This window comes from Alexandromys fortis, unplaced genomic scaffold (genome assembly GCF_014885135.2).
Source record: "Alexandromys fortis isolate MF-2015 unplaced genomic scaffold, M_Fortis_MF-2015_v1.1 scaffold_80, whole genome shotgun sequence".
Taxonomy (NCBI): Eukaryota; Metazoa; Chordata; class Mammalia; order Rodentia; family Cricetidae; genus Alexandromys; species Alexandromys fortis.
In genome coordinates, this window is record NW_026068174.1 from 7244352 (window position 1) to 7269514 (window position 25163).

The following is a 25163-nucleotide window of genomic DNA, read 5'->3' on the forward strand; positions in this document are numbered from 1 at the left end:
GAGAATGAGTGGCACGCGGGTCCCGGCCTGCGAGTGCGAGGGAAGGCTCCGAGTGGCCTTGCGCGTCTCCCGCGTGTGTGTGTGTGCGCGCCGTGTGAGTGCGAGTGAGTGGTTGCTCTCCTGGCTCGCTCGCTCGCTCCCTCGCTCTCTCCGCGCCCGCCAGCTCGCCCGCCCGCGCGCGCAGCCCGCACACTCACCGCTTGGTTGCTACCGGGTGACGCGGGCTGGGCCCGCCCCCTGCTGCCGGCCCCACACTCACTCGCACCAGCCGCCGCCAAGCAGGCAGCAACCGCGTCAGGGCCGTCCGGGGGCCACGCCGGCGATGCCCGCAGCCCTCGCCGAGCCCCGCGGGACCCGCTGAGTTACCCCCGGGCCGGGGTCATACCGGGCCGGGCCGGGCCGCGCGCCGCGGCGCTGCCTGCATGACCCTCCGGCGGCGCGGGGAGAAGGCGACCATCAGCATCCAGGAGCATATGGCCATCGACGTGTGCCCGGGGCCCATTCGGCCCATCAAACAGATCTCCGACTACTTCCCCCGCTTCCCGCGGGGCCTGCCCCCCACCGCCGCGCCCCGCGCCACCGCGTCCCCGGACGCCCCCGCGCGCCCGTCTGCAGCCAGCGCCGGCCCCCGCAGCCCCTCCGACGGCGGCCGCGACGACGACGAGGATGTGGACCAGCTCTTTGGAGCCTACGGTTCCAGCCCGAGCCCCGGCCCCAGCCCCAGCCCCGCGAGGCCGCCTGCCAAGCCCCCCGAGGATGAGCCGGACGCCGACGGCTATGAGTCTGACGACTGCAGTAAGTTTGCCGGCCGCCCGCTGCTGGCCCCCTCCCCGCGCCCGGGTCCCCATAGGGCATGCGCCGCAGCCGCCCGGCACACCCGCACGCGAGAGCAGGGAAGTTTGGGGGCGTCATCTGGGGGCGCCCCGTTTCCGGGCCTCCGTTCCCTTGAGCGCGCCCCGCACCCCTTCCCGGCCCGCGCACCGGGAGCTTCAGCGCGGGCGGCGGCTTTTGTTCCCGGGAAGGGCGGAGCTGCGCCCCGGGAAGACACCAGTTGCTGCGGGCCGCGCGGTAGCTCCCGGCCCCAGAGCCCTCTGCGGGCCGCCCGGAGTGGCTGCCCGGCGAGCTGGGGACCCTGTGGCGGCTAGGGCGGGCCCAACGGCCCGCAGCGCCGCGGCTTTGCTGGTGCGCGGGCCGAGGAGCAGGAGCGCGAGCCGCTTGTCCTTTGGAAAAACCTTGGCGGTTCCTCCTCCCGCGTCCGCGGACCCCACCGCAACGCTGGCCTTGGCCGCGGACCTCCGCCCACCTGTTACGCCGACTTCCCGACGCAGGAGGGTCCCCAGCCTGGGTCTGGGACTCAGTCCCAGGGAGACAGCGGACACCAGGGTCTCCCAAGCCAGGCCAGGAGCACTTCTGGCGTCTTGTGTGGTCCTTGGGGGTGCCTGGCCGGCCCACCGGGGACCATCCGGGCAGCCAAGGAGGGAATAGGTTGTAGTTGGAGTCCAGTGGATTTACTGGGGGGTGGAAATGGGGGTCGCTTCATGGAAGAGCCCCTGCCCAACTGTGACACCAAGCTGGTTCACTTAGACCTGAAGAACCAGCCACAAAACCTAGTCACGGTCGCCATGGGAGTGTGGGGTATGGGGGTCTCACACCAGCTTCCCCGTGGCAAAAGCAGCCCCTCCTTGGTGCGACAGTGGTGGTTTGTGCCTGACCTGGGTGTTTCCCGGGGCCTCTAGGGAAGGGCCTGGCTTTTCCCGTCATAACTTGTGCCTCTGAACTGAAGATGGGAGTTCACCGCGCTGTTCTGGGAACAGACTCCGCATTTCGCTTCAGGGAGCCCATCAACAGAGGTGGATCAAGCCCCGCCTGAGAACACCGTGTATTCTAGGCCTGGACCCTCTCACCAAGGCCCTACCCCCAAGCACAGAGGCTGAGGAGCAGGACTCACCCTCTGCTGTCCTGCAGACTGCGGAAAACTGGGTGGGCAGAATTTATTAAAGTCTACAGAGCTGTGCCCTGGATTTACTCCCTTGCCCAGCTCCTGGCACTCTGTGCAAGGATCCAGGCTGACAGGCCTCTGGGGAGGCTCTAACTAGGACCGCAGTCACCCTCCTGGGGGACCCAGAGCCATCCTGGGAAGAGAGGATAGGAAGTGGTTCCCATTTCCAGCCTTCTGCCTGCAGCCCGGGGAGTGAGCAGGTGGATGCAGCTTGTGCCTGAGCTGCAGGCCACACTCCAGGTGCCTTAGAGGCCCAGAGGATGACATATGGCCTAGAAGGGAGAAACCTAGTCCTTTTGACTCTCCTGAAACCCCACCACAAAGACTAAAACAGATCAGAAGCCCCATCTCCTGTTAGTCGGCTCCACAGCGTTTGCACAATACTGTTCCAGTGGCTGGGGGTGGCGCAGAGGGAACCATGCTGAGGCTCTGGGCTCAGCCACAGGTGTCCTAGCTGGGGACAGGCTCACAAGAGCAGGGTCCTAGATACAGCTTTCTCGGCTGAACCTGGGGGCTGGCCACACCCAGATCACTGTGACACATTAACAAAGTGTGGAGAAGAGGCCTGGAGGTCGCATTGCTGAGGAAGTGGATACGAGGCTGAGCCAGGAGGCTTGTATCTCATCGGGCTGAGAGCGTGAGGACTGTGGCTCTCGTAGGTGAGGAAGCACAGAGCAAGACCACCCTGTACCTGGTACCCAAGCTGTGCACTCTCTGAGCTCTGACGACCAGATCCCTTAGAATAAGCCTAAGTGATTCAAGCCAGATGGTTCATTATGGCTTTAGCCAGGGTTATGCTATTTGCTGCTCTAATTATTGGATTATCTGTTCAGACGAAAAGAAATGAGGGCGGTTGCTCTGTTGTCCAAGCAGAGGATAAAAACAGCCTCTTTGCTTGGCCCTGTTCTCCTCTTTAAATCCCTCCTTTGCTGGTCACCTCAAAGTGTGCAAGCATGGTCACATGAATATAAACACACACACAACACACACACATGCACACACAGAACTCACACACACACACACACATCCTTCATTCCCTGGTGAGCTTAGGCCAGTGAAGAAGATGCAGCATCATCCTACGCTTCTGCTCCGCATGTCCCAAGCTACCTGCTCCCCATCTACAGAGGAACCTGGACCCCAAAGCTGCGTTGACTAAGAGACTTTGGGTTGCAAGCACCATGAAATCAATTCAGAGGAGCTCGGCCCAGCAGGGGAGCAAAGGTCCCGCTGCAGACACCATGGTCCCTGGAGCAGCCTTCCAGCATCCCTGGTGATGAGGTTTCTGTCAGTCCTGCTCAGCCAGCTCTTTCCCTCTTGGGCTGAACATCGGGGCAGATTTCCTATTCCCAAGGGTATATGGGTGAGGAACATCAGCTGTGAAACATGGCCACGGTGATACTGTCACTCTCCATCAACCGAGCAGGACCCTCGTGACCCAAGGTGGCTGCTGTGGGTCCAGGCATCACATGTCACAAGGTTCTAGATCTGATTTAAAACCGAAACAAAAGGAAAAAAAAAAAAAAACGTTTTCTACTCTCATGTCTAGGATCCAGAAAAAAATCTCTCCTAGAAGTTCCCAGGAGACCTGTCCTTTTGTCTCATTGGCTAGAATTGCATCACATGTCTGTGTTCCCAAATGACTCACTCAGCTAGGTCAGGACGGGTGCCCACAGAGGTCTGGAGCAAGGGTGAAGTGGAGAACCGTTGTTGGGTCTGCCTGAAAGGTTCTCCTGGGCATGGGCAGATTCCAGTCACTGGTTTATATGGCCTCTTCCTTCACCCGGAACTTGTGTGAGCCTCGGTCATGCTCTGGCCAGACCTCTGCCATATTTCACATTCAACAGTGCAGCGCCAACCATATGTCAGGCACAGTACAAGGGTCACAGAGAGCCGAGCACTGTCTGGATTGCACACAGTCTCTGGTATTAGGATGCTCACAGAAACTCAGCAAGGGATAGGGAGGCAAACATCCACAGAGGCCTCTGCTCTGAAACTGGGGGGAAGGGGAAGAAGGCCAGCAGAGTGGAAGGAGGTATTGGGGGCAACAGAGGAACCAAGGTGTCAGAAATACAAAGGGAAGAAGGATGAGGTCAAAGTGAAAGGCTTAAATGAGGAATCAAGGAGGTCAAATCTTGTCCTGGATGTGATAAAATTTTGAACAGCTTGAAGGGAAGGTCAGAGGAGAAGCCTACGGTCTGAATCTGTCTCTAGGCTCTGTGAAGGGTGTATCGCTGATTCCTCTGCGGCCTCCCCCACAGTGCCTACCAAGTGTGCTACCTCAGTTCCCTCGCCTATGAAGTGCTTTCGAATCAGGCTTGGTAATCTTCTGTGATTTCATGCCAATTAAAAAAAAGCATTTTTATTGTATTTATAATTGTGTATGTGTGATGTGAAGGGGTGCACTGTGCTATAGCACACACATGCAGAGGTCGGAGGACAACTTTGTGGAGTTGGGTCTTCCATTTTTTTGTGTATCCCAGGGATTGCACTTGAGTCATCAGGCTTGCAAAGCAAGTACCCTTGCCCACTGAGCCATCCCCTCAGCTCCAGAGAAACTGTTTTAGAGGCTGACATTTTTCTTCCAAATACAAAACAAAAAGGATTGATTTCTGATTCCCAGGGGTGAATGGGTCAAGTGAGTTCAAGTAGAGACCAAGGTCATGGTCAGCTAGCTGCCTGTCTGCATAGGCCCTGCTGGGGAACACTCAGCCTTGGAGGAAGCAACAGGGGCCTGAGCTTGATTCTCTCTGAATTAGCCCCATTAAAGCGCTATAATTATCAGCAAGCCGGTGACAACTCTCAGAGGCCCATTAGTGACCAACCTTCATTATTTTTCCAAAGATGTAAACTTTCATCAAAGCACGTGATCTGAGTGGCGCTGAGGGCAGGGCCCTCAGGATCCTGGGGCTCACAGAAAGATACTCTCTCTTGTCCTTTGAGCCCTGCCATTCCCTCCACCACCGCCACTGCCACCCTGCCCAGGCCCTTCAGATTACCAGTGAGTCCCTATCATATCCCTGCCTCCCCTGCCCCGTTGCTGAGGCAAGAACCCAGGGCCTGTGCATGTGAGGTCAGGGCTCTACTGCTGAGCCACACCCCCAACCCCTTCCCTTCCTGAAGATGCTGCATCTTCAGGACGGTGAAGGAAAACTTTCAGGAAGCCACTAGGCTTTTTAAGACAGAATCCCCAGCTTTGTGGGGCCACCCTCACTTGGCCACCTCCCCTCTCTGAACCTCGTTTCTATAAATGGAAAGGGTGAACTTGGGGTTATGTGTTCTCTAAGACAACTCCTCCACACATGTTCTGATGATGAGGTAGAATTTCTTCTAGGACTCAGTGGCACCAGACATTCATCGGTCCTTTGTTGGCCACACACCAGGCACACTGTTCTTCTCTGGTGGTGGTATCAAATGTTAGTGTCCCAAGAGGCACGTTCCCGAACTTGTCCTCTGGGGTTGGGACACAGGCAAACACCCCAGAGGATGTGCTTGTAACATGTGGTATAACACCAAATCCTTCCTGCTGGGAAGGAACCGGATAGCAAAGCCGTTTGAGTGGCTCCACCATAAACACTGACCTGCTGCTTGCTGATCCCAAGGTGCCTGAGGCAGTGTCCTCAGGGTGAAGTCATCAGGGAACAGGTATCCTAAACTGGACATCATGCAAACCGACTGTCATGTGAAGCCATCAGCTCTGCAGAATGATGTTGCAGAAACCCAGCGGGGTGGCTGCAGTAAAGGCAATGGTATCCTTACCCTCAGCATCTTCCCCTCCCCTACAGCATCTTCATCTACAGTATCCGCACCCTCAGCATCTTCTCCTATAGCATCTTCATCCACAGCATCCTCATCTTCAGCATCCTCACTTACAGCATCCTCACCCTCAGCATCTTCTCCTGCAACATCTTCATTTACAGTATCCTCACCCTCAGCCTCCTCACCCATAGCATCTTCATCCACAGCATCCTCATCTGCAGCATCCTCACTCTCAGCATCTTCCCTTCCCCTACAGCATCTTCATCCACAGCATCCTCATCTGCAGCATCTTCACCCTTAGCATCTTCTCCTGCAACATCTTCATTTACAGTATCCTCACCCTCAGCATCCTCACCCATAGCATCTTCATCCACAGTATCCTCTCCTGCAGCATCTACACCCTCAAGATACTCACCAGCAGCTTCCTCACCCTCAACATCTTCACCCACAGTACCTTCACTCACAACATCTTTTCCACAGCATTCTTACCTTCAGCATCCTCAGTTATGGTATCCCCATCTGTAGCATTCTCACCCATAGCATCCTCACTTGCTCCCCTGAGGATGAGGATGCAGCAGCAAAGGGCATGCATTTCACTAATGCATGCATTTTCCACTAGGAGAAGATACTTGCAGCTCATTCCAGATCTAGGGACTCTTAGTCTGAAGACAGTTCTATTATTACCGGTTTACAAAAGAAAGAACTGTTTGTGCTACCAGAAGCAGGAGCAAAGGGAGGAGGCAGGAAAGTGAGGTACCACCTAGGACCCCTGGTGGGGTAATCACTTCACATCCCTCTGTCTCACTGTGACTGTGACCCATAGCAGAATCATTGTTAGTCATAGCAATGACTCTGCTTATGCAGAAAAGCTTAAGTGATGGCTTCTATACCATGTTCCCAAAGGCAGGGAGAAGGTGATCCAGTTTAGGGCAGTCCCTTCCAGAAAGTCCTTAGAGGGGCAAGCTCAGAGCTCTAGAAGTGTCTGTTGCTCCTGTAACCACCTGACAAGCCCCACGTGCCAGGAGGTAGTTACAGTTCTCTCTAGGCTGCAGATGAGAAAACTGTCTGAAGTCACTCAGCAAGGACATGCCGAGCTGGGATTTGAACCTGCAGAGTACACCAGCAGATGTCATCCTCCACACTCGCAACTGCACTAGAAAGAGACAAGAGCATCACCTCGTTGGGATGCAGGGCACCTGACACAGTTCTACATGTCTCTCAGAACGAAGAGAAGAGCCCTGGATGGACCCACCTCCCTCCAGACACAAAGGCTGTCATGATGTGGCCTGCCCTTGTGACTAAAGGCGGACACTGTCCTGATGTGTGTTTACTTAGGATCCAGTGCAGTATCCTGATGAGGACAGAGTCCCAGCCAGCCCCTTCCTTCATCTTGGCCTCACTTCAGCCATCAACCCCCACCTGCCAGATGCCTGTGGTTATGATGTCCCCTCCAAGTCATTCGTACGACTGGCCAACTGCTATCTTGTTTTCTCCTCTCTCGGGTGAGGCATCAATTCCTCCAAGACCCCTCCCCTGATGGCCTAATTTACACTGGGCCCAGAGTCCCTTTTGAAGCTCTCTTGGCTCACCAGACAATGTTGTGACCTGTCCAGGGATTGGGAAATATCTAAGCATGTGTAGTCTGGGGCCTTCAAAGGTTTCCCTCACTCAGACCCTGCTGGCTCTCTTGCTGGGAACCCTCAGGACATGGCAGGCCCCAGCTGTAGCAAGTGGCTGTTCCTAAGGTGGCAGCTGAACCCAATTATTGCTGCATCCTCTGCCTGGCCCTTGGAACTTATTGATGCTTTTGAGAGACTTGGGGGCAGCAGCATGAGGACCCAGCTGGCTCGTCATTGCCCACTTAGGATCTCTCAGGACCAGGAGACCAGGGAGCTACAGTGTCACCTGGGGCTCAATCAACAGTCAGCCACTCAGGCTGGTCAGGTCTTACAGTGGATAGGTGCCTTGGAGCCTATCCTCTGCCTTCTCATACCACTGTGGGTCATTACTTGTGCGGGGGAAACTGAGGCAAGGGCCCCCAAGCCATCTAGTTCAAAACAGCACCACCATGGAACAGGACAGACTGCACAAAACGGGTGAGAGCCCCTTTCTGAGCCACCTACCTGGTTGTGATCAGGTTACCACGCGTGGGACTTAGGTGATCCGCCCAGAATCCCAGAACCTCCTCATCTAACAGCGACAGGATGTTATCTGTCTGAGGGCTTAGTGTTTCACTGGGAGAGATAGATAACAAAGTTGGCACATCGTAGCTGCTCTGTTGTCACAGCAACAGCCATTGAGCTGGATACAGTAACATCCTTTTTTGATAACTTTTCTTGCTGGGAATTGAACCCAGGGCCTTTGCTACTAAGCTAGATTTCCTAGCCCAAAAGTTAGTGAATGGCCTACCGCTGTTACCACATGCAGACTCTTACTGTCTTTGGTAGAACTTGAAGTGTTTGTTTTATTTTGCAGTGCTGTAGATGGAACCGATGGCCCAGCGCAGGCTAGGCCAGTGATCTGCCCCTGAACCACATTCCTGTCTACATCTCTGCTTTATTTCTGAGACCTGTGGATTGGCCTAGCAATGGTCAATTTGAACCTGTGCCTCCACCCTAAGTCAGCTGCCCACGGTCCTCAGCACTGTAGGTCTATCCACTTCCTTACGCTCCATGCGGAAGTCATCTGTGTAGTTTAAAATGGCTTTACTGTGTCCCCGTGTGGTTCCACTAAGCCTTGCTGTAACCGTATTTTGCTTGTTTTAACTAATTCCAGCCATTTAGACACAAAAAATGATTTTACCTTTTAGTTTGTGCAGCATCCTGAAGACAGATGCTGGAGACAACTGGTGTCCGTTGGAGCAGAGACGGTCGTGTTGGGGTTTGTGCCAGGGGTTCTCACCTGTGCCCCATGTGAGCATGCCAGGAAACCAGCTTCTCCACAGATTCATGTTCACACATTCTTTTTTAAATTATTTATTTGCTTATTATTTATTTTTTATATCGTTATTATGTCTACATGTATGTCTATGTAGCAGTGTAATGCCTGGTGCTCACCGAACTGGAAGAGAGAGTCAAGTCGTCTGGAACTGGAATTACAGATGGTTGTGAGCCACTATGTAGGTCCTGGCAACAGAACCTGGGACCTTGGAGAGCAGACAGTGCCCTTAACTGTTGAGCTGTCTCTCCATCCTCCCGTGTTCACATATTCTAAGGACTGTGATGGACATATTTGCCTTATGGTTCTTCCAAATAAACTTTATTTGTTTATTCATTTATTTATATGTTTATTTTTGAAAGAGTAGCTCTATGCCAGGTGATGGTGGCACACTCCTTTAATCCCAGCACTCGGAAGGCAGAGGCAGGCAGATCTCTGTGAGTTCGAGGCCGGCCTGGTCTACAAGAGCTAGTTCCAGGACAGGCTCTAAAACTACAGTGAAACCTGTCTTGAAAAAAGAGTTGCTCTGACTAATCTGGAGCTCACTTTGTAGATCTCAAACTCAAAGGGCCCTACCTTCCTTTGCCTCCCAAGTTCTGGGACTAAAAGCAGACACCACCAAATAAATCTTTTAATCTTGATAGCAATGCGACTGTTGGGCCAGCAAGACAATCAGCTACCAACTCCCGAATTAAAGCTCCATACCCCACATGGTGGAAGAAGAAGACGAACCCCTGCAAGTTTTCCTCTGGCCTCCACATGCATATCCTGCCACATGTATGCTCACACACATGCACGAATAAACGCACGTTAAGTAACAATAATGCGGCTCTGGAAGCCCCACGGGGAGGGTGTTGCTCCCCACATCCACCTGGTGTTGACCCACATCTCCTTCTCACACAGCCGCCCTGGGTACCCTGGACTTCAGTCTGCTCTATGACCAGGAGAACAACGCATTGCACTGCACCATCAGCAAGGCCAAGGTAAGCCTTGTGCCAACCCTAGCTCGAGCCTCAGGAAGGGGGCAGGGTCCTGTCTATCCTCTCTGTCCAGGCTTCCTGGTGTCCCTGCTGTGTGGAGTACAGCTGCCCATTTCCCAGACTGGCCTTGCCCAGTAAACCCAGTAAAGCTTTTGGGGAAAGGAGTTTCAGAAGGAGACAGTGGGAAAGGCAGAAGACCAGGCAGCTTTTAGAGCCTGGGAATGGTCCCTGAAGAAGGGGGAAGGTGGAGGGCTTATCTTACAGCGGGGGTAGGGGGTAGGATGATTGGATGCCACCATCTCTAGATCTCCCCGCTCGGAAGTTCCGGCCCCTAAGCAGCTCCTATGATGAAAGCAGCAGGTGCCACTGAAGACAGCTAGGCTTCAGGCAGGGTGGTAGACATTGGGCCTTAGCATCAGAGGCCCCATGAGCCTTGCTGAGGAGGAGCCAGGGCCATCTGCAGACCCAGTGTGGCCTGGCCAGGGCCTATCCCCTGGGCTCCTCTGCAGATCTGCTCTTGAACCTGTATCTGTCCCATGTTCTCAACCTCATTGTCCCCCTTACACTGCTCCCTCTGGGAGGAAGGTGCCCAAGTTGATGTTTTCCCGAAAGGTAAGGACCTATGTGGTCAGTAGAGACTCCAGCAGGGCTGTGGGACGGCCTGGGCCAGCCCAACACCCATGGAGTGGCTTCAAGTGCTGCCAGGCCTAGACCTCACCCAGCATCCCCGACCTGCAGCTTCTTTCCGACCCACGCTGCCCTTGGCTCTGTGCCTGCCGAGAGGGACAACCGGCGCCGTACCCCTACCCAGCCTGGGTCACTCATGTGGAAGGCCAGTGTGAGGATGGTCTACATTAGGCCCGGGTTGGGTACTTGATGGCCTAATCACTCCTCCTTGGTCTCTGTCCACTCCATTGGCACCTTTAAGCTGTGATAGTCTAAGGAACAGAGCAGAGCTCCTGGTGACCCTTGCCTGGAGAGGGGGAGGCAGGCTGCAGGGCCAGGCAGAGCCCCTCCTCCCCGCTCCTGGCTTAGAGCTTGTCTGTGCTTGGGGGCCAGCAGTCAGACCACTGTAGTGGAGCCCATCTTTCCCAGCTTTTCCTCCCCATCTCAGAGCCCGGGGTTCCTGCTGTCTTCTTCCCTGCAGCAGGTGTGTGTGTTTCTGTCTGTCTGTCTGTGGTATGTGTCTCTGTGCCTGTATGCACAGATTTAAATGGGTACTGGTGTAAGCAGGAGACCAGAGGCCTCTGAACCATGGTGGCCCTGTTCTCTGTAAATGTCTACAAAACAGGGAACAGACCTGGGAAATACTGGGATCCACAGGGTGTAAGCTGAAGCAAGGCTCCCACTCAGAACCTCTCGGGGAATCCATGGACTATGGACTTCGCAGGCTCCACTCTCACCTGGTGTCTTAGTTCATTGTTTGTTGCTGTCATAAAACCCTGAGCAGAAGCAGCCTGGGATGGGAAGGCTTTATCTCATCGTCCTGCTTGTGGTTTATCATCCAGGGATGTTGGGGCAGGAACCTGGAGGCAGGAGCTGGTGCAGAGCCCATGGAGGGGTGCTGCTAACTGGCTTGCTCCACATGGCTTGCTCAGCCTGCTTTCTTACACATGCCCAGGACCACCAGCCCGGGGTAGCACCACCCACAGTGAGCGGGGCTCTGCCACATCAATCATCAGTCAAGAAAATGCCCCACAGGCTTGCCCACGGACCAATCTGGTGGGCACATTTTCTCAGTTAAGGTGCTCTCTTCTCAGTGACTCTAGCTTGCACCAGGTTGATATACAGCTAACCAGGATTCTTGGTCACCCGCACCCTCCAGGTGAGAATGCATCTGTCCACGGGTGGACCTGGGCACTCCCCTCCAAACAGTGCACAGCAAAACCCCTAAGAGCCACAGTGCTGAAAGACCAATGTTACTTCGCCACACCCTGATTTTTCCTATACAGTTTCTCTGTATAGCCTTGGCTGTCCTGGAGCTCACAGAGATCCACCTGCCTCTGCCTCCCGAATGCTGAGATTAAAGGCGTAGACCACCATCACCTGACACAATATTGCTTCTTAATTGTGATAAAAATATCACACATGTGAAACTTAGCAGTGGAATGCTGAGCCCACTCGAATGGCTGTTACATCACCGTCCGTCCCAGAGCCCTTTCAGCTTGCCAGACTGAAACTCTGTACCTCTCCTTGCCTGACCCAAGCTGCTCCTCCCCACTCTCTCCAGGGATCTTGTAGGCACAAAGTCATACAGTTTCTGTCCCTCTGCACCAGGCCATCTCACCAGCTGGTGTCTGTCCCTCTTCTTCGTGCTGAGCACTGAGAGCCTCAGCTTTGACTATCCAGAAGGTTCCACTACCAAATGCTTGGTGAACAGTAACCTCTGGATGTGTAGAGACAACAGAAACTTGGTTTGAAGGGAATCTGCCATTCCTTCCTGTCCCCTCGGTGCTAGTAGTACCATCCCACAGAGCACCTCCCCTGCCCCTCTCTAAGACAGGGGCATCTGCTTTTATCCCTTAGAAGCACAATAAGCTGATGGGACCTGCTGGAGACAACCCCTTTTCCACGTCCTGCTGAACTCAGCCTCCTGCCCCCTCTGCTGGATTCAGTCAGCTCCTGGGGGTTGTGCATACTCCTGGAGGGGACCTTGCCATGCTGTAGGGTCAAGCGAGGCTGTTTGAGCTAGGGAGTCAGTGTAGGAACTGAGCTGAGCCCACCAGCCCTTGCCTCTAGCTCAGTGTGTGGACCTTTGGTGTGTCCGGGTAGAAGGATGTGGATGTAACGACAGGGACCACATCACAGGTAGGGGACCCAACAGGCAGAGCCGGCACCATTGTCATCTTAGCGCGGCAGCTGCCCCTCCCCCAACCAGCCCACATGGGTGCTCCAGGGCCTTCGAAGTGGGACCCACAGTATCTCTGGTTAACCTCCCAGTTCAAAGGTATACAAGGGAAAAGAGAAATAGTGAAACATTGTAAACATGCGGAACTGGCGTGCAGGAATTGTAGAAAGGAAACAGGAGCCCTCAGCTGTCCCCTACTCAGGCTGGGCCATCGGCTCCCCAGGACACCTTCTCTTTACTGCCTGGGGGTAAGGAGCTAGCAGGGGAAAGCTAGCAGGATGTGAATGGCCACCCTCACCAATGCACACACACACAGCCTCCAGGTCAAGTCTCACCCTCAGCCCTGCGTCTGCATCCCTCCAGGCTCTGTTTCACCAGCCTGTGGGAATGGTTAGCTCTTTACCCGGGATAAAGCTGAGCCGGCCAATGCCTGGTCTGCTAACTAAGAAGCGCACCAGCTCTGCTGACTCCCAAACCTGGGCCTGGGGCCACAGCAGAAGAGAAATGTTGGGTGGGTGCCCTGCGTGGAAGTTTGCCCAAACCTGTAGGGGTAGGCCTGGGAGAAAGGTCTGGGGTACGTGGCAGGAGCCGAGCCATCCCTCTCTCACCCATGTGGAACGTAGGCCATGCACCCCTCTGCTGCTTCCCCAGCCCCTGCAGGCCTTCACCTCTGAAAGGAGGAAACAATTCGCAGGTTAGCTGAGGCCCTTGTGGGCCCCTCCCCTGAGCTGTACATTCCTAGGCTGGCAACTAAAATCAAAGTTAGCAAGGGGTGCCACCTTGTGGAAGGACCCTCCATGGCAGGCAGCCTCAGGGACACCAACTGGCAAAGGCAGAGGGAAATGGCAGTCTCAGCTGGCCTCACATACTCGGAACAAAGAGCTTTCCAAGTACCACAAGGAACTTGAGGACGAGTATGTAGCCAAATCATGGAGACTTGGGTCAGAGAAGAAAGACCCAACAAGGGGTGGCATCCGGGAAGTGGGAAGAGAGACCGGCCTCCCCAAGTTTACAGTGAAGTATGTCCTCTGGGTTCAGTTGTCAAGAAGGGAGGAAGTGAAAGAACCTGGAGGAGGTCGAGAGAAGGGAAGCTTATGCCAGCACTGTTTGGTCCTTGATAACTTCCCATCTTCAGGGAAACTGAAGATGCCAGGGACGAGGCCCAATCAGCAGGCCTCTTAGCTCTTCATCCTCTCTGGTCTCTGCTCAGGGCCTGAAGCCGATGGACCACAATGGACTGGCTGATCCCTAAGTCAAGCTACACCTGCTACCTGGAGCCAGCAAGGTGAGAGTTTCTGCCCCAGACATGGCTTGGCCTCCCTGGGACCTCATGAGTCCGTTACCTGTCTGCTGCATGGGCCCCAGAGAACATCCAGGTTACATTTCATAGGAAACCATTTTAGCCTGCGGTTCATATTATATGGGGGGACAAAAGACTCTATGGGATCAGGTGTGATGGCGCACACCTTTAACTGCAGCGCTCTGGAGGGACAAAAGTCTGTGGGATCAGGTGTGATGGCGCACACCTTTAACTGCAGCGCTCGGGGGGGACAAAAGACTCTGTGGGATCAGGTGTGATGGCGCACACCTTTAACTGCAGCGCTCAGGAGGCAGAGGCAGGCAGATCCCTGTGAGTCTACGGACGTGTGAAATCCAGGTCAGTCAGGGATGTATAACACCTTCCTAAAAGGAAATACTGTTACAGAGGTTTCTTGGTGGAAGGACCTGTCAGAGCCCTCAGTGTGTTGACGGGCCATTCTGTGGCTTCATAAGGGGACTGAGTGGGTAGCATTAGCTTGGTGTATTTGACCACAGAATCGCTGTTCCTGCTTCCCTGCAGGGTGGCCCAGCAAGCAGATGCAAACACAAGGCTTTCACTAGGAAAGTATGGATCCCAGGCAGCATCAGCCAGAGTACAGCAGGGGAGGATGGGGACACCAGGTGATCCAGGAAAGGGGTCCAGTTTTGGGGACATGGCCAGTCTTGATAGGGAACTCTTGTAATGGGGTGGGGGCAGCTTTGGTTAAACTAATTCCTATTAAACTGAACACTTCAACTTCCTAATGGGAATGTGTGAACATGGCAACTGCCCACCCCATAGCCGTCACCTCTACCGTGCTGTTGTCATCGGGGTCTGGGGTCAGGGTGCTCCTCACATTACTTCTGTGGTTGCCACAACAAATTCCACAGCTTGGCCATTTAAACACACTCATCGCCTCCCTGTTCCACTGGTAGTCAGCGAGAAAGGTTGCACTGACTGTACCAGAAGACAAGATGCCAGCCATGGCTGGTCCATTCTGGGGACAGCCATTCCCTTTCCTTTTTAACTAGAGGCTGCCTACTTCCCCAGCTGAGGCCCCGACCTGTGTCTGAAGCCAGCTGAGCTCCCAACTGTGTGATCCTGTCTCTCTTGGTTATCTTTTGCTGTCAAAGACCTCTGTGACCACAGGGGCCATTCACATGTCTCCAGTAAGCTTGCTGAGTAGTTTCATTTCGTTTCGTTTTTCAAGACAGGGTTTCTCTGTAGCTCTGAATCTGTCCTGGAACTCACTCTGTAGACCAGGCTGGCCTCGAACTCACAGAGATCCGCCTGCCTCTGCCTCCCGAGTGCTGGGATTAAAGGCGTGCACCACCACTGCCCTGCTAAGCCTGCTGTGTTTTTTTTGGGGGGGGGGGTTCGAGACAGGGTTTCTCTGTAGCTTTTGGAGCCTGTTCTGAAACTAGCTCTTGTAGATCAACCGGCCTCAAACTCACAGAGATCCACCTGCCTCTGCCTCCCAAGTGCTAGTATTAAAGGCGTGTGCCACCACCGTCCGGCAAGCCTGCTGTTTTTAAGTTAACTAATTAACAGTGTTAGTTTCACCTTCTGCCCCAGGTCTCCCCGACTGGGTCAGGTAGCATCTTCATGGGGAGGGAGTAGGCTGGCCAGCCTTTCAGCCACACTCATTCAGTACCAATAAGATCACCCTCTTTCTCTCTCTCTCTCTTTAGGCAAACAAGCTCAGAACAAAAACTCTGAGGAACACTCTGAACCCCACATGGAACGAGACCCTCACTTATTACGGGATCACGGACGAGGACATGATCCGAAAGACCCTGAGGTGGGTGAGGGCCCCTGTGCCTCCACCCCATCCGGGGACACCCTACCACTTGTGAATTCCCACTGACTGTGGAAGCCAATCGCCCCCAGGATCTCCGTGTGTGATGAGGACAAATTCCGCCACAATGAGTTCATTGGCGAGACTCGTGTACCCCTGAAGAAGCTGAAGCCCAACCACACCAAGACATTCAGCATCTGCCTGGAGAAGCAGCTGCCGGTGAGTGGAGCCAGGGTCTGGCCCCCCAGCCAGCGGGAGTTTACTATGAGCTTCTGCTATGCGCTGATGATATATTCTAGGCACTCTTCCACCCTCAGCCCTTTTAAATTTTTATGTTTACGAATTTTAAAGTTTTCGTGTGTATAGTGTTGTGTGTGTGTGTGTGTGTGTAGTCTATGTGAGTGTGTGTGCAGTGGATACGTGTGTGAATGTGTAGGCCTGCCATCACCATGAGTGCTTCCTCAATTGCTCTCCACCTCAGTTTTTGAGACAGGGTCCCTCCCTGAGCCCAGTGCTCACTAACTGGTCTGGCTAGCCAGTGAGCTATGATGCTCTTGTCTCCACCCAGTGGTTACAGATTTGTGCCACTATGCCCAGCTTTCCCAGGTCGGCAGAGCAAGTTCTTGGGCTACAGAACAAATTCAAGGCCGACCTGGGTTGCAGAGCAAGTTCAAGGCCGGCCTGGGGAACAGAGCAGGACTCTGTTTCATATGAAAATTAGAAGGGGGTGGGGAGATGGCTCAGTCAAGTGCAGGCTGTGTAAGTTTGGATTCCTAGCTTCCTTGGCGTTCTCAGATTGTATTCTCACACCACTTTCCACTCGGTGCATGGATGTGCAGTGGGTAGAACCTTCACTGATGTTGTGGTAGTCACTTGCCAGGGGTGACCCAAATTTTCTAAATGGCCTACACCTAAGGAAGGCATGACCAGCGCCTGTGGTGCTTTGTTGTCCATGAGTTCTGACCTCAGATAGAAATGAGACTCTGGTGGAGCACGGTGGTGCACACCTTTAATCACAGAGCTTGAGAGGCAGAGGCAAGAGGATTTGAGTTCGAGGCCAACCTATTCTACTGAGTGAGTTTCAGGACAGCCAGGGCTACACGGAGAAACCTTGTCTTGAAAAACAAACAAAAACAAAACAAAAAACCCAAGACTCTCTCTGTACAAGAATGCATGAATAAGTAGGGAATGTATGTACACATGTGCATACTGTGTGTAAATGTGTGTACATTTGTGTGAATGCTTGTGTGTTGTTAGTGTTCCTGAGACATACTTTGGCCATTGCTAAGCCTCCCTTGAATTTGCTATGGTGCTCATTGGCTATCTTGGAGATACACAGTGACCACAGGAGTGACGTTTGAAATAACCACTCTGGTTATAAGGATACAGTTGGTGGTTTTAGATTTTATACTACTTATTCTAACTAAATACCTGGTTAAGAGGTGGTCAGATGTAACAGTGTAAAGTACGGTAGTGTCATCTGCCCTTGAAAACATCTCTGCTCATATGTACTCCATGCAGAGCCCAGGCTCCCACATCTGCACCATTGGTCATGACTGTCTGAGCATTGGGCTGAGAAGGAAGCCAAGGCTGTGTCTGAATTGAGTGAATGCTGGGATCAATTAGCCGTGTCTGCTCTGGACATGAAATTCGGAGAAAGGCCTGTGGGTCACAGGCCTCCCATCCTCACCTCACGGGACTCTCTCATCTCCAGTGAGGTTTGGACCTGGCCACGTGGGAACTCAGGTCAGCCCCAAGCAGAGCACAGCTGCAGGCAAAGGCTGAGCCTATAGAAGAAGAGCCTGGCAGACCCTGAGGAGGGGCGCTCAGGGAACGGGGCTTCCAACTGTGCGTGTCTGGGTGACTTTGGGGGAGGATGGGAAATGAAGACAGACTCAAGCTGTCAGGACATGGAGGGGGAGATGTGGAGGCCTAGAGGTAACATCTCACCCTGAAGTGCATCCTGGGCCTGCTTGGGAGGGGCTTGGGAGGGGCATCTTCTCACTGGGCTCCCAGCTGCCTGGGGCTCAGAAGGTAGCAAAGCTCTGTCATTCAGGCTGGGGGCGGGGGCACCCTGCAACATTTCCAGGAGTAGGTGAGATTAAGCAAAGACATGGAAGAGGGCACCAGCTCAGAGCTGAAGTCCACAGAGAAGGCTTGGGTGTGAAGAAGGTAGAGCAGGCTGGGGCAGGCTTCCTACCCGGATGACAAATGCATCAGGCCCTGAAGACCAGGCCCTCTCTGTCACTGCCACCCACTTCTCCTGCTGTAGGCAAAAACATCTGTGGCAGAGATGGAAATGGCCAGACTCTGTTCCAGAAAAAATTTACTTAAGGACACAGAAGTTGCCTGCCTGTCTCCCTTCCTCCCTTTCCCCACTTCCTTCTCTCCTTCCATCCCTCCCTCCCTCCCTACCTCCCTCCTCACCTCCCTCTTTACCTCCCTCCTTCCCTTTCTCCCTCCCTTCCTTCCTTTCCAAGCTAGAAATGGTGCCAAGGACCTCACTTGGGCCAGGCAAGTGGGTACCACTGAACTGCACCCCCAGCCCCCGGGTTCCATAGATCCCTGTATGTCCAAGCCTAGCTGAGCACTAGCAAGTAGACACTAGTGGGTGAGATTATGGGTGGCCTCACTGCTTAGCCAAGAAGGTAGAAGCAGACAAGGACGACGGAGTGACGACCCTCTCCTGCAGGTGGACAAGGCAGAGGACAAGTCCCTGGAGGAGCGAGGCCGCATCCTCATCTCACTCAAGTACAGCTCCCAGAAGCAGGGCCTGCTGGTGGGCATCGTGCGCTGTGCACACCTGGCTGCCATGGACGCTAACGGCTACTCGGACCCCTACGTGAAAACGTGAGTGTGCGCCCAGGCCTGTGCCTGACTCCCCAGCTCACCAGGAAGAGCTAGAGTCCTCCATGGCCAGAGCTGGAGCAACATGACAAGACCTAAGAGGGTTGCCTCAGAGCAATGGGGCTTTTATTCACCAGGGGGTTTTCTTTTGTGAGTTGTTGTCGTTGTTGATACTGGAGCTACATGCAGTCATCCCATTTCATAGATGAGGAAACCGAAGCCTGCAGAAGGGTCTCCCACTGGGAGAGAAAATAGTCATCTCTTTTTGGTGATGGGGGACATGGTCACACGTATTCCAGGCTGCCCTTGAGTTTACTGTGTAGCCAGATGCTGCTGCTACCTCCTGGCCACTGCAGTTGAAGGTGTGAACCACCACACATGGACGTGTGGAGCTAGAGTCAGACCTGAGCCTAGGGAGGCAAGGTCAGTAGGGATCCAGGCTCACAAGCAAGTTGGAGGAGGAGGCAGGGCCAGTGCCAGTGCCAGGAGACTAGGGGAGCTGGCCTTCCTGAGTGGAGCAGGATTGGAGGGTCAGCGGCATGCGTCACCTGCACCTGTCACACCGCGTTTCCCGGGAGACGGAAATGAGATGCAGAACCCCAACATGGCGTGAACATTTTAAATTGTGTTCAATGCCAATCTGCTGGGTGAACTCCAGCTGCAGGTCAAACCTGGGCTCCCTCGGTGCTGACTTGCACAGGCAAACTGACGGAAGCAGGGTACTTTGACAGCTCGGAGCTCCTCCCTGCCCCTGGGACCACATCAATACTTGTTACCTATCTCTGAGTAATGGTGAAGTTTCTTCCCTTTTCTTTTCTTTTCTTTGAGGGTGAGGAGTGGGGGTTGAGGCAGGGTCTCACTATGTGCACTAGGCAGGCCTTGAACTTCTAATCTTCCTGCCTCAGCCTTCCAAGAACTGGAATTCCAGGCAAGTGCCAACAAATCCAACCCTCGGTTGAATCTGAGGGTCTAAGACCGATGGGTACAGAAAGCCAGCTGTTTTGCTCTTTTCCCAGGAGCTCCTTAGCCCTGGGCATCCTCAGACTAGCTATCCCAATAGTGTTCCCCTTCCCACATTTCACATCAAACACCAGATAGATGCGGCCTCAGGCGGGCTTCACCTGCACGGGGGCTTTGTCCAAGTTCACCCACCCACACAGTATAGGCACTGGAGACTTCATCTTTGATATGGCTGTGTAGCTTTCAGCATGTATGTGAAGCATAGTTCATTGTTAGTCACATGTATGTAAAGCATGGGTTCATTGTTACTTTGCCTGTTAAAGAGCATGTAGGTTGTTTAAACTTTGGATGATTGTGTGTAAAGCGACCGTTAGCATGTAATTTGTAAGGTGGGCAAGGCTGTGCATACATGAAACCTCAGCACTTGGGAGGTGGAGGCAGAGGGTGGGGAGTTTAAGGCCAGCCTGGGCTACACACTCAGTGCCAGGGAAGCCAGGCTGTGTAGCAAACTATGTGACAGATACAAAACAAATCCAGAAGTGTCTGTGTCCATATATATCTTCATTCCCCTCCCTTCCCACCAACCTTGTTAGCATGCATTTTCTAAGATCTGTTTTAACAAGCCGGTATGGTATATGCAGCAGAACCTCAACTTGAAGCTGGATGTGGTTGTCACATCTGCAATACTAGGCGCTTAGCAACTGGAGGCAGGAGTTCAGGGTTATCCTAGCCGTCCTAGGAGACTGACAGCAAATGTTCGTGCACGTGGAGGTCAGAGGACAACTGTACGAATCCTTCCTCCCTTTCAGTCTGTGCGCGCTGGGCGGGAGGGGGATAGTGTCCACACTTACATGGGTGGGCTCAGGCAGCAAGTACAAAGCCCCCAGCAGCCTGCTGGGCTTCTGGTAAGGACTCAACAACAGCACTCAGTTTTTCCGTGGGCAAAGTTTGGCAAAAAGCATGCAAGAACCTTGACTATTGTGAGCATGACTTTGAACAGTTAAACCTCTAGGAAGCTAGTCATTTACTGTGTTGAGGTCCCCAGTGCCAGCCACTGAGCAGAGCACACTTAGCAGAAACAAGGCATTTGTCACACAATTGTCTGTGCGTGGACAGGGTGAGAGATTTTGCAAAAGAGAGTTCAGAGGCCTCCTGCATCCCCAGCCTGTGCATGGCCTCCCTGTCGTGGAGAAAGGAGACTGAGCCTGGCTTCCAAGCACCACTCTTGCCAACCGCGACCTTGGGCAAGCCACCTGGCCTTTCTGGACTTAGAGTAGATTTAAGCCTAAAGAGGGACCAGGCTCACTCCTTTAATCCCAGCTCTAGGGAGGCTGAGGCAGGTGGATCTCTGAGGTTAAGGCTAGCCTGGTCTACAGAGTGAGTTCCATGAGAGTAACAGGTACACAGGGAAACCATGTCTTGAAAAGAAAAAGGAAAAGCCTAAGGAAGGCACGGGCACAAGCTTTCCCGCCCCTGGAGGGTCATCCCTGAGAACTGCCGAAAGAGGAACTTCCTCCAGGCTCCTACAGAGGAGAGAGGCTTGCCCAGCTCGAGGGATGTGCTGAAAAACTGGATTTTACCCTTGAGAAAAATGGAGTTTATGGTGTGTGAATTCTTAGTAAATCTGGCGTGGGGGCACTGTGGAAGCTCATAGTTCTTGGAGCTGGAGCTAAGAACAGTTTAGAGCACTTGCCTTATATGCATGAGAACTCAGGTTCAGTACTGCAATGTTCCCCATTCCCTGCCCCCACTAAAAACAAAACAAAACAAAAAACAACAACAACAACAAAAAAAAACTAACAACAATTCCTGAAAAGGGACAAACTGCTTTTCAAAACTAGTTTTCCTGTGAGAGGTGTGAACTTTGTGAAGATCAGATTTCCAGAGAAAAGACACATCCTCTTCTGGGCATGCTCAGAAGGTGTGCTCAGGTGACCATGCAGCCACCTCAGTGTTGCCCAAGGTAGGCAGACTGGCACTTCAGGGTTAGGACAAAGGTCACCAGGGTTGTGTCCCGACGGCTCTGCCCGGCCTCTAACTGTCCCCAGTTATCATTCCAGATACCTGAAGCCAGATGTAGACAAGAAGTCCAAGCACAAGACTGCGGTGAAAAAGAAAACACTAAACCCAGAGTTCAATGAGGTATGGCCAGGCTGGGGGTGACTGGTGAGGGGTTGTGGGGCTCCCCTGGGCTGGGTGAGGGTCTGGAGGGTCCTGGTTTTCAAAGGGGCACTGTGGGAACTAGAAAGTGGTAAGAGAGGATGGGGAGCAGCTCCCAGAAAGAGCCCTCAGCCACGGTGGGTAAGGCTCCCCTAGACTGCTCGGCGATGGGGAAGCTCATGGAACAAAGGAACCTTCTAAAAGGTCTTGTTGATAGAGGTAGGGGTGAAAAGAGAGAATGTTGAGCAGCCCTTGGGTTCCCTTCTAGATGACAGGGATGGGAAGGGAGGTGTGGAGAACATGGGAGGACACTTTAGGTGGAACGTGAGGGTTCAAGACACCCAGCAGGTGCGGCAGGACAGCTGTGAATGCCGTCAACAGACAGCCGTAAACTTACCGAAATACTGTGGGACTCTTTGCAGTTTCTGTTTGGAAATCAGTTGCACAGTTCTCAAGCTTGAACTTTGTAGATGAGAAGGTCATGATGCCTGAAAGGCAAACAGGACGAGTGGGTGCCCAGGTCCTCAGAGCAGAGGGTGGCTCACATCTGGGGATCTTCACTGAGAAGAAAGGCAGAGTGCCTCAGGCCTGACTCTCAGACAGGGATTCACAGGAAGAGCAGGTAGCAAGGCCAGCCCTAGGGGACAAGGGAAGGGTGACGAAAACACTATTGGACGATTAATTGCAGCCAAGCGTTCTTGCAGCATCTGGGAGCAGCTTCTGGAAGAGAAGGGCAGGTGGGTAGAGGGCGGGCCTGGCTAGTCTCCCACCAGGCGGAAGTGGGCAGACTGGCCAGAGAGCATCCCACACTGCCCAGTGCCATCCTTCAGCACGTCACAGACCCCTTATTCACGTGGTCTTGGCTCTAACACCCTCTTCTGGCCAGCAGGAGTTCTGTTATGAGATCAAGCATGGAGACCTGGCCAAGAAGACCCTGGAGGTCACTGTCTGGGATTATGACATTGGAAAATCCAATGATTTCATCGGTAAGGAATACAAGGGAAATGCTGCTTAGCCGTGTGCCTGTTCTGGGCAGATATGGGTCCAAGAACTACTTACCCCTAGTGAGTAGGACCTAAGACACTCTCCAAACTGTTCTCATGTGACAAGAGACAGGCCCAGAGAGGGAAGGAGGCCTGGGAAGGGCTCACAGCCGCTTGTGGGGGACCTGGGAGTGATCGGCACTTGGCGCTGAACTCAGAGCCCAGGTGACCACAAGTTTCTGGTGGGCGTGACATTGGTGCACAGTGGGCCACTGCAGCCCTCCCCGTTTCCGTCCCTAATATGTGTCATGGCACCCTGCCCCACACTGCTCTGGTCCCTGGCAGAGGAAGAATATGACATCAAGTACTCGGTCGGGTGGGTAGGAGGGAGGCCCAGACACTGGCTTGCTGAGTTCCTGGTGGCCCCCGGCCTCTTCCACAGGCGGAGTGGTTCTGGGTATCAATGCCAAGGGTGAGCGCCTGAAGCACTGGTTTGACTGTCTGAAGAACAAGGACAAAAGGATTGAGCGTTGGCACACACTCACCAACGAGCTCCCGGGAGCTGTGCTCAGCGACTGACTGCCCCATCTGCTGCCACCCACCCATACCACCCAGCCCACACAGGCCCTGCCCTGGGCCTTCTCAGCTGCCGGCAAGGGCTGTGGCCCTCACAATGGGCAAGATCCAGGTTGTCTGCTCGGACATAGCCACTGCAGCCCCAGCTTGGAGGCCACAGAGAATCCAGCCCCCCGCCCCCCCAGGGGCAGGAAGACACAACGTTGGACCTGTTTCAACCCCCTGGGGCCTAGGAGGGCTGGAGCTGGAAGAAGTCCTCACCCTCAGCTCCACCCAGAGGAAGGGCTATCTAGGGTGAGGACCTGTTGGGGAGGTAAGGGGCAGAACACATGCTGCAAGCACAGAAGTGGGGGTACTCTGGCTGCCTGGAGACCCCAGAGGGAAGGACTACGGGCAGGTGGAGCCCAGGACTCTAGGACAGGCCATGTAGTCAACTGGGGCTCCCAACTTACTCACGCCAGGCTTCCATGGACAGACAGAAAGAGTCCGAGCCCCCGGGGCAGGGAATCCTTGTCTAGCAGGGGATCTGGGTGAACACATTACCACAAAGAGGTGAGGCATACAGGAACAGCCGGTTGTCTGCAGGGGCTGTGGGTACCGCTGACTGCCAGAGGGTGAGGACAGATTGGGCATCTTGGGAGAGTCAGGACTCAGCACGGCCTGGAAAAGCCAGCTGTGGCTCTGAAGCTAAGAGAAGGCCAAAAACGGAGAGCAGGAGGCCTGGGGTAGGCGTCAGGACTGGGACGGAGTCATGGGTGGGGATCTGGGGTTGGTTTAGCATTAATGGGGGCAGCATTAGGTTTTTAGGCAGGATCTGGGCTTGATGTGTACAAGCACTATAGGGAAACTGAGGCTGACTGTTCAAACCCAAGCTCTCCCATTTGATCTTGCTCCCAAGGGGCCTCAATGCACCCTGCTCCTGTTCTCAGCAGAAGTCTCTTTCCCTCAACTTCAGGGAGAAGAGAAAGGAATTTTACTAGCATGAAAAGAGACACCCACCTCTCTCTTCCTCATCTCCACAGCTCAGGCTGGTATTGGGTCCCTCAAGACTCCATGGCAGGCATCCTGGACCTATCAAGACAGTGGGTTGCCTTCAGGAAGACAGAACCTTGCTTGGGGGAAGGGGTGGGGGTGGGGCTTCTGCCCTCCGGAGCTGAGAGCTCTGACCTAACTTTCTGGGATAGGGTGGGACACATCTCAATCTTGAAGCCCCCAAATGTCTCCTGCAACTAGGGCTCCAGGAAGAGAGGAGGAACGAAGAACTAAGGAGTTCTACCATCATTCCAAAGCCCCATTTTGCTCAACCCATCTCTGGGTAACAAGGCCTGGGGGTCCTGAGAGGGATGATGTCCTGCCCTAAGCCCAGCACCTTCCTTCAGCTAAAATAAGGATCCAGGGTCCCAGGTCACGATTCCAATCCCAAGCACTCACCAGCCTTCCCCACTTGGCAGGGAAAATATGTCTCTATTCCCTACACACCCACCTGTTGCTTATAGAGACTGGGTTTCCTTCTTGAAAAGGTTTTTGCCTATGTTACAGAATTGGCAGGCACCTTATTGAATCTTCACCATCTTGTGTGGCGGGTGGCTTGGTCAGCCCATTTTATAAGTGAAATGATCTCAGAGAAGTTGAAAAACTTCTAGGGCCACCAAACTGGGAGGAGCTGAAACAAGACAACACCAAACCCTTTAACTGTTTGAGGGTAAGGCTCCTTTCCCTGCTGAATCGCTGAGACTTGAAGTCTGTTGCAGAGGAGTCTTGTACTTACCCACCTCCTCGCCCTCGAGCTGGTATTGAAATCACCTGTGCCATTTAGGGTTTGCCAGAAGGCCAGAGCCAAGCCCTGGAACTCAGCTGCCCTGCCCCCAGTCTGAGGTCAAGGGACTTAGTGTCAAGGCTGCCCGTTTCCCCATACAGCTAAAAACCGGAGCTTATGGGGGCCCGAGGAAGGTGTTCAACGCACCTGGTTGAGCTCTGAGTAAGTCAGTATTTGCCCTTTGGGAAGCCCTGTTCTGAAAG

The 25163-nt window shown here is 53.8% G+C and overlaps 1 protein-coding gene across 1 annotated transcript; it reads left to right on the plus strand.

Annotated features, from left to right (window-relative positions):
• The first annotated feature begins 273 nt into the window (after positions 1-273).
• Doc2b (double C2 domain beta) lies at positions 274-24251 on the plus strand. Its single transcript, XM_050128849.1, is given in 9 exon segments — positions 274-795; positions 9596-9675; positions 13731-13805; positions 15512-15621; positions 15711-15837; positions 18311-18468; positions 21486-21567; positions 22475-22571; positions 23011-24251. Coding segments are annotated over 9 exon segments (1239 nt in total). The 5' UTR covers positions 274-422; the 3' UTR covers positions 23148-24251.
• Positions 24252-25163: the final 912 nt, after the last annotated feature.